Source organism: Nipponia nippon, unplaced genomic scaffold, assembly GCF_047370975.1.
Source record: "Nipponia nippon isolate SJK-2023a ecotype South Korea unplaced genomic scaffold, ASM4737097v1 scaffold_1, whole genome shotgun sequence".
Taxonomy (NCBI): Eukaryota; Metazoa; Chordata; class Aves; order Pelecaniformes; family Threskiornithidae; genus Nipponia; species Nipponia nippon.
Window position 1 is genome coordinate 75,862,567 of NW_028262290.1, and position 13,289 is coordinate 75,875,855.

Sequence of the window (13,289 nt, forward strand, 5' to 3'; positions counted from 1 at the left end):
TGATTTTTGTCAGCATGTTCATGATACTGATTATTCTCCAAAGAGGAGAGCCTTTGGAGAATCCTCCAGGATGGAGAGGAAGCTTGGATCTGCATTTCATGCTCTTGCAAGATTCAAATCCTGAAATGAATTTGCTTGTGACTTCTTTGGAGTATAAGCATATGTATTTTCTATCCAAATTGTTCGTCTACTTTAATGGGACAAGCTTAATTTCTGTAGGTATTATGAAACAGACGATGGATGTGTACAACACCTGGATGTGCTCTATCCATTCTCCAGCAGTAAAGTGTTGCCTCTAAACCTTCTCTTCACCCCTGTACTCCTGACCACTGATGTTGATCTGGGACTAAATATTCAGCTGTTATAGTTCAAAATGGTTCGTTGACATCGATACCTGAGCATCAAGCTGTGAGCGTGATGTGTGTGAGTTTTTTGTCTTTTGTTTTTGTCTTCTGCAGCAAGCTGTCTTATCTCCTTAAAGGACTGGTCTGCTTCAGTACCGTTACTTGCTGCCAGAAATTCTCAGCATGGAAGCTGCAGACACAGTTTGGGGGCTTGCTTAGGCCACCTCTTAGGGTTTCAGACTCAGCCTGTTGTACTCAGTGTGTGTAAGTATGTGTACATACATGCACAAATGTGCATACAGATGTCTGAAAGGGCTAACTGAAGTAATAAATTTTGTGTGTGTATACGTACCTGTGTTTGTACGTAGATACATGTGCGTACACACACAGGTTATGTACACACACACGTGCGCATCCAGACATCTGAAAGAGCTAATTGAAACGGTAAAATTCCTGCCTGTTGACTTCTGATTCATGTTGCTAGGATCCTCTTAGTGACTCTGTAATTAGGATTTGTGTTAAGAATTGCACTAATTTCAGGGTTCAAAAGCTGATTTGTTCTTCTAATTTCAGTTTTAAAATCTTCAGAGGTCATACTGGTTTTCAGTAATATTTTTGGCAGTGTTTTATCATTAAAAAGTGTAAAGCTTCCTTTTTGAAAATTTGTTTTGACCATTGGATGATTTTATTTGTCTCCCTCTAGCTAAACACCTACAGTTACCATAGACTTCAAAGGGAAGAGTAGTTGCACAACTTCATTCTAAATTAACAAAGTATTTGTGTGGGAATTGGATTATAGGGACTGGAGCTAGAAGTCAGTTCCCTGAGCTTGAGTAAATCAGAGCAACTCCCTTGACTTTAGAGAAGTTCTGCAGATCTTGGTGAAAATTTGCCTTTGAATTTCAGTTCAGATTTTCTCCATTCATTAACAGCTGTAATAAGTAGAGATTTTTCAGAGGCCAAAAGTCATATGTGTCAGAATTTCAGCAAGCACTGAAAGATAATGACAATTGATCATTAAAGTTCCTTGTCTCTGCAAAACTTGCGTAAGGACAACACTTTCATTAAAACGGGGAAAAAAACACTTTTAAATTTAACTAGAATAAAAATACTTTCAGTAAAAAACAGAATTTATTTCTTTAAAACCAAAAAAATACACACCCAAAAAACTGATGCCAGGAACTATTCCATTCATAATTCTGGTCCCCATAAAAATTGGCTATGGAGACATTAGAGCAGATATTTTTAAAATTATATGTTTTATGCAACGTTTCCATCTCCTCCAGTACAAATTGGCATATCTACAATGAAAATATATTGAAGATGATCAACTGTAGTGGTTTGATAGTTCCTATATGTTAAAAGAATTTATTGCAGTGGAAGTTCTTCTCAGTAGTTTTTCAAAATATTTTGAATTTCAGAAGGACAGGTATCGCAAATGTAACTGTCTTCCATGAACCAAACACATTGGCTAATTGATTTAAAAGAACTAGTAAGCCTAGAGAAAATAAACTTGTATTGCAATGATGAATTCATTTAGCTCAAGACCTCTGATCCTTTTTGATTTATGATTTATATTTATGATTGATGAATGCTTAACACCAGTAGAAATTATGAAAATGTCTTCTTTGCTGTTGTTGGTTTTTGACCTTTTGAACTCCCCATTTCCTGAAGCCTGTTGCCAGACCATTAATAAAGGCAGATTTTGATTTTCAGCTTGGTTGTTCAGCACTATTTGATTGAGCTAATCTATTTTCATATAGTGAAAAGTGTTAAGTGAAAGGAGAAACCAGCCTTTGCAGACTAACAAAAATCTGGCTTTTTCCATCCTCACTCTTCCAAAATTGTTCTCGCTAGATCTACTAAAGGTGTTTGAAGGCCAAGTGTAAATGGCCTATTTTCAAATGTTCTTTCCGTGTTTTCTTTCTAGCTTGATATTTTTCTGTCTTCTTTCTGTACTGGGATTGAATTGAATTTTGGAGTCCATGTGAATTTTACTCTGTAATTCTTTCTTCTTCAGGTTTCTTTAAAAATGCATTTTCCATTAGGGTCTGTCCTTGGCTTGTAGACCTCTCTTGGTAGGTTTTAAGATGTTTCTTTGGTTATTTTCTTCCATTCTGCCTCATTCCATGTCTTTGTATGCATTAAATCCCTACCACAGAAATATTTGTTATACATTCACAAATCTAGGTATTAATCCCCTTTCCTTTCAGTACTGCATCCTTACCAGTTTGAATTCTGTTCATGTGACTTTTCCCCCACGATCTTCATGTCAACAAGTGAGCGTTAACATCACTGTCTTTCTGGGCTAACGTGAGCAATCACTTGAGTTTTCTTGCAGAATATGGTTTCTGTCCTGGACAGTCTCTTTACTTCATTTACTTCATGAGCCAGTACTCTATCATCACATTTACTGAAGTCTTCTGCTTTTTGCTTTGCTCCTCTCCTTTTCCAGATTTTTGCCTTTGAATTTCTGCAAGGACTTCCTCTCCGGTCAAATCTGGTGCACACATCCACTTCGTTTTTTGCCATAATGACTGTGTTTTTCTTTCTCTCCTTACTTCTTCCCGTGTTCTTTCCTACTTTTTTCTCATCTGCTTTTGTACCACTTGGACAAATATCCAAAAGAAACTTGTAGTGTTTTCCATGTGTTTTCCCCTTTCCTTTTATAATTCACCAAACTCCCTGCACATATCTCGTTACAAGCCCATCTTCTGTCCCCATTTGATGAGACATTTCATCTTGAATAGATAACCCTTTTGTTTTCTTCATAGATTAACTCTTCTGTTTTTTTTGGTCTGGCGTAGTATGTGACAAAAATTTTTCTTTGTCATCTGTCTATCAGGTAATGATACGCTTATTTAGCGTATATGCATGTAGCTATCAAAAAAATTGTAAGTACTGTGAGTAGCTGAATTTGCTGACTGCCTATTTTTTGTTAGCCATTCCCTTTTGGGAATATTTTGAATTTAATCCTTCTCCCCATATTGCCTTTACATATTTGTATTTTTGACAGTTACGAAAAAATCTATTTTCGAAATATGGTCTTTTTTTTATAGGCTGACACATTTTGACAGTGTGCTGTGACAAAAAAAGAGTTGGACTTGTGGAAGATAAGTTTTTAGCAGTCTAACCAGAAAGATGTAAATGAGCCCTGATGATGGGTGCATTTTATATATAAATTGATTCTCTTATTTTCCCAAAAATGATATTAAAAAAAGGAGGAAAAAAAAAAGAAGACAGCATTCTAGCAAACGAGACAAAGTTGTCCACACACTTCTGAAAGTCAAGATAAATCATTTTACGCTTGTATGAAATGCAAACAGACCTTATCCTAAGCATCTGCCAGCATCCCAGACTGTCAACTGCGATTCAGCTTGACTTTGGAATTCACTTCAGATTGTGTCTGCAGCCTGCACTCCCACGTCCCACCCGAGTGACGGACAGGCACATTAAACTACCAAGCAGCATAGAAAATATCCAATGCAGAAATGTTTTCTATGTTGTGTTAGTGATGGTTTTGTCTCACTAGGGTTTACAACAAAAGCAAGAGTATTTACATTTTAGGGGTTTTCAAAATGCATCTGTCATCCAGAAATTAAAAAAAAAAAAAAAAAGCACATGCTTTGTGTGCTGTCATTTAGTCTGATGGTATCAGGTGCATAGTGCAAGAGCATGAAGGAAGTTGGCATGTTCTGGAAGCTTGTGCATATATGTCTGTGATTTCTCTGTGATGTGTCTGTCACCTTAATGTGTTGTTTTAAGGGACTGGACATGCATGTGATTTTTAAAAAACATGGTGATTTTAGTATATCCACTTACAAAGATACCTGTAATGCACATGTGCGGAAGAAGCTTGTAGCTATTTCATGGATGTCATTGGATTTATACCAATGTTGAAATATCTTCTAATAATTTCATATTTCATAGCTTTTTAGCTGTATTTCTGGAAATTGAGAATCTGGTGGAAAGCAGAATATTAAGTGGAATATTATCTGGAATATTAAGTGGAAACTGTATCGGCTTGTGTGGTTGTGAGCTGAAGTTTGCTTTTTTGAACATACACCTACTTGCTTTGCTGATCACGTTTGTTTAGAAAAGAATGTTTAGCAACCTAAGTTTCTTTCATTTGTGGCTAAATAGCTTTAGATTTTAGCAAAACGAGTTTTCATCCTTCATAGAACACACAGTGACAGAAATTAAACAAATTATTCATTAGAAGGATTTGTAGTAAGTGTATTTTCACTGCATTGAGTTGAGGCTGACTTGTCAATGCTAACAGCTCTGAATGAAAAAAGAAGATATGTTTCTCTTCTTTTTAACAAGTTCCTCAGCTCTGATTCACGAGGTCCACGGGATACGTGCTTGCTGGTTACTGCAATGACTTCAGTGTGCAGATTGATAGAAGAGGTCACAAATGATTTATGTGTGCCTTCCAAACACTGATCAATACACTTCAGTCTTCTCATTAGCACCAGGCAGCATGCTGCCTGCTCCCACCTTCTGAGTTGCTGAGACACGGCTCTGCCTTCTTTCCCTTTGTCCCACAATTCAGAAAGGCTAGTGTCTACCCCTCTCCTGTCACGAGAGGTTATTTTTGCTAATTCTATGGGGATGCTACTTTTTTTAAAAACTATGAATTTATTTGAAATACACTGTCACTTAAACAGAAGAGATGATATAAGCACACAGATGTAAATCACGTTAGCTTGTCTTCCCTTTTCTGCATGTATTGCCGTGATGGAAAAAAAATCATTGCATCCATTTCCCTTGATACTATGACTGTCTTCTTCATTCTACCAGGGAGACTTCCTTAGATTGACGTGAGTGATTTTGGGTAGCAGTAATAGACAAAGGTTTTGTTAAGCATGAAGAGCAGTGTGACTTCTGAAAATCTGAAGAGTGAAATGTGGGAACAGGAGAAATTATTTAGAGGAAATACATAGAATTTTGAATCACCAGAGGTGATTCAAAAGCTTCTCTTCTCAAAGCATTGAAAAATCACATCTATCATAAAATCTTGCAAATGTACGAATGATTTGACAGTCTCTGAGTTGCTTGAATGTTTATATATACATTGTTGAATTCATAGATCTGTATTCCATTGCTTTATATGTGTCATGGTAATTTATTCACTTTTGGAGAACTCAGATTAAATTTGTGAATCTCACACTGGTTGAATACTGAGGAAGGTGGTAGTAGTAGGTGATATTAATATTAGTAGTTAGGCTTGGTTTTACTGCATCTGATTATTTATGTTTGCAAGAATTTGCAGACATGTTCATGTTTAGCTGGAATACATGTATTCCCAATCCATGTTTTCTAACCTACTAATGATTCGAGTAAAAATTTTATATTCCTGAACATCAGAGTGAAATAGTTGACTGTTGATAAAAAAAGTAATCAACTTGTTTGTGATTTTTGCCATATTCATTTAGTATGTATCTGATTTTCAAATGGAAAAGGAGTTTTGAATATTGCTTCACACACAAGAAGTATTACAAAAATTAAAGAAGATTCTTGGAAGCTCTGTCTGGTTGGGTACCCTCTTTGTCCTCAGTGTAGTGCACGGGGCTTGAGTTAATAGCCACGCTCGTTCCCTGCTTAAAAATTCACAAACCGTGAATCGAAGCCCCTTGGTCTGTTTTGGAAAGGTTTTCTTCTGGAGGCTTCCACTTTTCTAGTTCCCTCCCTTGGGTGGTTGTTCTTTCAGCTTTTCTACTGGGAAAGAGGTTGGACACCACAGGAGGTGCAAAGTGAACATAAATTAGTTGGAGCTGGAAACCGAGGTTGCGCTTCTAGCTGTAGAGACATACAGATACTTTACATCACATGGCCTTACCTAAGCAAGGACAAGAAGTAATCAGTTAAAGTTCTAGGAAGGGAAATTATGGTTAAGGTACAAGGAAAAAAATTCTACTGATAAGGATAGTTAAGCAATAAAACAGCATAATTGCACATGGTGTGGACCTGTGTCATAGGAAGGTTTTAGTAGCCTCTGCAGGGACTTTAGTAGCAGATTTCATCATGCTACTTCAGTGCTGGGAGATAAAGTAGATGACTTTGTAAAGGAGGTGACCTCCTTGCACCTGGCACTGCTAGGATTTCTGATCACCGAACTTCATACTAAAATGAGAGGAATGTGGTCGGCCACAGTGAGGGTGAACTGGCAAGGGCACAGGAGAGAGAATCTCCTCAGGCACTTCTAATTCTGGCTATATAAGTTCTGGTGTCCGCCAAATGGGCCCTGACCACAAGATCTGGAATTGCTAGCTAGGTACTGTAATAGATGTATACAAGCATAAGGTAGCATTGTAGTTGTACAAACTTCAAAGTATAACTCAAAACTTTTACAGTAAAACCTTGAAAGCCTACTCACCAGATATATAAAATCAACATGGTACTGCCTGTACAAGTTACTGTTGTGGAAATGAAGTAGTTGCTTCTTTTTTATTGTGACAGGTGACCAGATCATTTCCTACCAATAGCAAAATGCAATGATATAATAAAGCAACATGAAGTAAATTGCACAAAATTGCATTTAGGTTTTTTAGTTCAGAGCAGGAAAAGGTTAACTTTTCTTTCCTTCCTGACTGCAGACTGTATGCAAGTACCAGAATCACAAGTGCTTCGGGGAGTACAAAAAACCAACTGTATTCAGTGTGGCTGGTTAGAAAGGAAAATCTGAGTAGTCACAATTTTGTTGTTTTTTTTTTTTTTAAACTATGTCTCCAGGCAATCTCATGACCCACAGTATTATGCTTTGGTTTGGAAGCAGTAGCTTGGATTAATTCAGTTTCGGTGTTGTCAAATTTAGTGCTAGTATAAGGAGTTTCAGTATCGTGTCAAGGAAGGCAGCCTTCGACTTCAATTTGTGCAGTAGGTCTGACATAATCTGTCTGGAGTTTTAAATGGCCAATTGTACTCAGTTGTGGTGTCATTCAGCAAATCAATAAAAGTTTGCCTTAACGGAGTTTAAGTGTCCAACAGGCATAAATATTCTTGCTGTCACTGAGTAGATGGATTTGTCTGCCTGCTGTAAAACTTACCTTTCGTATTTACTCACGGTACACTTGCAAAAAAAAAAAAAAATATTTCCTTTATAATACTTTTATTCTTATTTTTTGTCTCTGCTCTGAAAAAATAAAAACCCTTACTTTTTGCTGATACATCTGGTATTTTGAGCGCTTAAAAACAGCCCAATCGATTACTTTTGATTTAAAAACTCCTCAGAAGGAAATTGCATAACAAGACTGGGAGCTCAAATATGTGAGTTCTGGCAAAGAGCTGCGGAAGAAAGGCCTGGCTGTAGCAACCTCACAAGAAAAGAACTTGACATTTTGAAAAATTTTTATTGACCGGTGTGGACAGGGAACGGGAAGTCAAATCACTCTCACAGGCAAGCTGCAGTCTCTTCCTTGCTGACCTTTAAATGCCACTTAGTGTCATCAGAAAATCAAGGAAATGCTAATAACAGGGCTTTGGGTAAGAGAGTTACATATGAGGGATATCTTTTGAAAACAAACGTAAGCCGACTTCCATTTTTATACACATCTATTTTTGTAAAATGGAATTCTCACAGCAGTACAGTTACATTTTTAATAGATAATCTTACATTATTTTATTAATATTAATATTAAAATTTTCAGAAGTATCTATAAGATATCAGAGCTTCTGTTCATCCTTGAAAAGGGAATAGTTTGCAAAAGATGTTTTATAATTGCATTCTAGGTTGATAACCTTCGAACACAGTCTGGCCTCTGCTTTAGGCTCTTAATCTAGCTTGTGTTGAGTTCAGCAGGCTATGGACTTTGGTAGTCTTATAGAAAGTTGACTTCCCAGTGTCTTTTGAAAATGGGACTGGTATGCCTAAGTCATCAGGTTACTCTGAGCCTTCACACTTCTGTGTTTTTAACAGCCCCTCTTTGCTCTTCCAAAAAGTCTTTGAAAGCTAAATTTCAACGAGAAGAACTAGTAGGAAAAAATCCTAAAATTAAACTGCTTAACCACAAAGAAAGCATCCTGTACATTAGAAAAAAAGAAAGTTCCTTAGATTTCATAAGTGTCATGAGAGGGGAAAAAACTGTCTGACAAGTATATCATGAAACAATGGATCCATGAAACCTGATGGCACCATATGTAGGTACTGCAGCTATTTCTTGCCTCATTCCAACATCTACTTCATGGAATTGAAATGGACTTTAGTCCCTGGTTGTGGTTCAGTACATTTTCCAAGACCCTTGCTCAACTAGAGTCTAACTTGACTGTTGACTTACACTGGTATATCTGTGTTCATGCTGGGTTCGCTTTGGCTTAATTCAGGAAAAAAAAAAAAAAAAGAGGAAACTATTTATTTTTTCTTGCTGGTTTGCATTACTTAATTGTTGTTTGCACTGTTTGTCAAATGAAACAGAGGATAAGGGCTGACGTTTTTAGCCAGCTACATTGGCTGCAACACTTGAACTTGGCTTTCCTCTCACTTACACTACTGTAATTTGAGTAATTCCACTGAAATCGATCCATTGATAACAAATGAAAACAACAAGAAATGAGAGATGGTTTGGGTAAACGGCATGTACATATCAGGTCCCTGCAAGTTTGCTTAATTAATGTTGTATGCCCTTAATAGTTGCCTTGCTAACCTGCCTGAAAACCAAACCTCCAAAATTCAGTGATTTGGAAAGAAGCCACGCTGCATCTAACAAAACATGAAATATAAAAGCTGGGTAAGGCATTGTCTCTCTAGATTAGGTTTACAATGAAAGACGAGTCATGCCAAAAACACTTGTGTCAGTGGTTTGTGTCCAACGTTGTTTTTTTTTTTCCTCTTAAAGCTGACGAAAAGGACTACACACATGGGAGAGCTTGAAGGTCTGCCTATAGTTAGACAAAGCTCTCATTGCTGAATGATGGGGCTTTCAAAACTATTTTGAAGTTGTCCTCATTCCATTCCCCTGGAAGCCGTAGCGAGTTTTTATTTTAGGGGAAGAGTCTTAACAGGAGCATTCTTGAAATGCTCACTCAGTAAAAAATGGGCTTGATATAAAGTTTGGACTTGGAAAATAAATCATGTATTAATTTCCAAGGTTTTTATTTTTTTTCTTTCATTAAAATCTTTTTGTTATAAACTATTTATAGTGTCATGTAAGTATTACATTTTTTTTCCTGTATCTTCTGTTAGGAAATCCAAGCTTTCAAAAAAAAGAGCTTTAAAATGTTTAGTTGTTCATCACTGTATTCCTTCACAGTGATCTGTTGCCCGGAAAAGGATTCTAATAGCTCTTCAGCCACAAGACCTTGAGGTAGAATTGAATAGGATATTCATTTAAAACTGGATACGTCCTATCTTCTTACCGGTACCTTGTCTGGTAAATGCTGGGAGGGAAATCGCAGGGTTTTTTTCTTATTTGTATACATCTTTAAATCTCTTCACAAAATTTCTCAGCCTTTTTATCCAGCAAGAAAAATCAAAGAATTAAAACAGTCACAAAAGCATCCCTGTAGAATACACTTTAAAATTATTTTGTTTAATCATTTTATAAGTGTGTGAAAAGAGGAGACTACTTTATATTTCACCCTGTGAACCCTGTCATTTCTTTAGGAGTAAACAAACTTTATTTGATAGAACCAGGTACAATATGCACTGAGAATGACTTAAAACTTGTAGGTTACAGACAAGATCATTATTTTTTCCACTGCCTAAGATATAGGGCCAAGAAAAGAGTATATTTCTTTGTAAGATCAGACCTAATCTTTTAAACCTCACCTTCCACTTAGAGCTTTTTTCTTCATTTGGTAGAAAGGTGAAGAAGCTATTGATGCTATTCAGTTCAGAGAAATGGGTGATGGAAAAGATGTGGCAAATAACTGCCTTAATCCTTCAGTAAAACTCTCGCCAACCGCAGAAGACTGGTAACATGCCTTATTTGTGCAAAATATACTATTCCAAGATGAGGTCTGCTGTGCAGTGTGCAACATAAAAGATAACAAAAGCGTAGAGCTGATAGTTTTAAGTCAGTGATAGCTATCACGTGTAATAAATGCAGGACAAGACACAGATTAGTTTGATATCTGCATTTAGCATTTTCAGTTGCTTTCATGGGTATCTATAGAACATTGAACTTTGCCAGGCAGTCAGGAACGTGTATTACATACATCTTTTTGCATTGCTCTATTTTTGAGCTCTTTATGCTTCATCAGTGCTTCCTCAGCAGTGCTAAAATTCCATGAATTGTCTTTTTGAGCTTGCTACCCCATGTTTTTAATTTTTACCTAAGATTGCTCTTGGCAGTTGTGGAAAGCAATTATCATGCCAAGTCACAAGTCAAATTCACTGCAAGCTACACTCCTACAGAAACCCAGATTATCTACCACAACAATGAGGCAGCCATAAATTGAGGCAAAGCATTTTCCAGCACTTTCCAGATTGGAGAATTTAGGTTCAAAGAACTACCTCTTTTATTTGGAAAGTGATTGGATTTGTGGTGGCCTTTAGTTTCCTGCCAGTATGTATCCTGTGGTCTTGGACAAAATTCTTCCTGAGAGCTTTATGTCCTCAACGGGTGAGTTTTGCAAGTGTGGTAGCATGATCTGTTGTGATAAGAACAGCATTATCAACTGTGGTCACCAGCCTGTGCTTTCAGAATAGGGATCCTGCTCTAGCTCACAGTGGGTTGGTATCAGTGGTGATTTCACCGAAGCCATTTCTGAAAGTGACCGTCTCATAACTTAATTAAAAAGTAAAATCTTCAATTTAATATGGAAGCTTCTCTTAATTAAGAATAGCAAAAGGTGACTCACGGGTTTTGAGGGAAAAGTATTTGCAAGATCTTTATTAGCAGATTCAAAAAATCAATTATGTTGAATTTAAGTGTCAAAACTAAACTAAAAATGCACATTTTCAAGCAACCATGTTTCCTATTTGTAGATTTACTACTATATGACTGCATATATTTCTGTTTGCATATTAATATAAACATGTATTAAGGCCTTGATCTGCTCATCATGCTCATCGTGCCTTCTGAGTTATTAATATTGCCGGTAAGCTTTGTTCCAGTTGACCTTTAGAAGTGTCCAAAAGTTACAGTTTGCAATTCAGCAGATTTGGCAGAGGAACATACATGATTATTCATATCATTGTTTAAAGGGTAACCAGATGCGTATTGTTTTTCTTCTTTCTTTCCCATTGTTTTTAAAAAGTGATGTTAATCCAAGATGTTAATCCATTTACAGGGTTTTTCCACAGCACCAAATTCCCCTTCGGTGAATTCTCGTTCCAGTAGCCTGGGTCCATCGCTGTCCCTTGGTAACATCTCAGGAATGACTGCAAACCCAGAAGTGAAAAAGCGCAGAGCACCTCCTCCACCAGTTGTGACACCTGCGTTGCAGAACGTGGAGATGAGTGGACAAGAAAAGACGGCAGCACAGGTAACAGTGGCAGCTTCTTTGACTGAACCATCAGTTTGTTCATCAGAGCTGAAGTCATTTCACGGATATTTTGGCTAGCCATTAACTACAGCTCACCAAAACTCTTGATCTTACAAAACAAAATAATCAAAAGTCTTGGAGTTCTGTACATACTTACTGAGCTTTCTTGAGGCTCCCCCTAGCTTTCTCCCATGTCAAGAATATTTCTAAAGCAGAAAAGTTTTGTGAGGCATTATGCTGAAGGAAGGAGTAAGTAAGGCAGAAAAGCTGGAAATCATATAGGGTGACTGGGTATCCTTATTGGCCCGGGCAGTCCTGGAAAATGGGTGGCAGTTCTCATGACTGACAAAAATCTTCAACGTGCTGTTTTGCCCAGATACTTGTCAGGCTGTCACATACATCCCTATTTCCAGTGCTGCCGTGGGATACCAGAAGATCTGCTCTGCTTTTTGAGTTGTGCCATATGACCTTTTAAAGCAGTGCTCTGTTTTTGCTTTTAAAAAAGGTCACTGTTCCGCAATAGAGTTATCGTGAATTAAACAGAAATGGGGGGAAACCTTTCTGGGGACCTAACCCTTTGAAAAGAATAGAGTTAAGGAAAAAGGAAATTGTTCTTGTTTTTATAGTGACATTCAGGTATGTATGTTACTAAACACGAGCAAGCCCATTAAGACTTCTGGTTCCACCATCAGCAAAAAGTATTACATTCTAAATGTAAACTGTAAAAGTCAGTGTGTAAAGCTATATATGGATGCCAAATAGGAATGCAAGGAACCAATGCCTTCAAGGTTGTGTGATGTGGACTGACTCTATCTGCGTAGGGCTTGTCACCTTTACAGCAGACAGATTTTTGGAAAGCGAACTGTATTAGAGCAAAATGGAGTCAGGAAGGAATCTTTGAGTTCAGTATAGTGGAGGAGAAGGAGTCTAGTGCTCAGTCTAACTCCTTGTCACTCTTATGTAACTGCATTAAGACATACATTAAATGCCTTTGCCAGTGAAGCATTGTGTAAGCAAAGTTGATGCATGCTCTTGGTAAAGGATTGTGGAATCCTATTTTCCCATTCTCAGGGTATCTAAAAGTGTGATTGCTGGAACGTAGCGGTGTTTAATCTTTCAAAATGGAAATAGGTGCCTTTGAAATAGCACTTATTTATAGACACAGCTGAAGAGAAACAACAGTGTTTTCCTGTAACATTTGGTGCACTTTCTTTTTAAAAATTTCCTTTTGAAATTCATAACTGCAAGTATTCTCATGAGGTTTCTTGTGTCCCCCAGAGTTAAACATTTAATGTGTTTAAGATAAATAGATCTTTCCATACAAAAATACTCTAGCATTAGAACTCTTAAGTTTATACAAGTATGGTAATCACAGACTATATAATTCTGCTATTCTCTTAGGCTTATCTCCATGCAGTGTGGCATTGAGATTTTAAATTGCGTTGCACAAAACCACTGAAAATCTAAACTCTCTTTAAACATGTTAACATTTCTATTTTCCACATTGTTGCAGAATTA

The 13,289-nt window shown here is 37.1% G+C and overlaps 1 protein-coding gene across 17 annotated transcripts in view; it reads left to right on the forward strand.

Moving 5' to 3' along the window:
* The window catches only part of COBL (cordon-bleu WH2 repeat protein), a 223,226-nt gene that overhangs the window by 75,734 nt on the left and 134,203 nt on the right, over positions 1–13,289 (forward strand). For all 17 annotated transcript variants that reach the window (XR_015705259.1, XR_015705263.1, XR_015705261.1 and 14 more), the window contains one exon: positions 11,577–11,771. Coding sequence is in view for 12 of the 17 variants with exons in the window: in XM_087759953.1 (XP_087616079.1) it covers positions 11,577–11,771 (195 nt within the window). In the remaining 5 variants the exon portion in view is untranslated. The remainder of the gene's footprint in view (positions 1–11,576; positions 11,772–13,289) is intronic.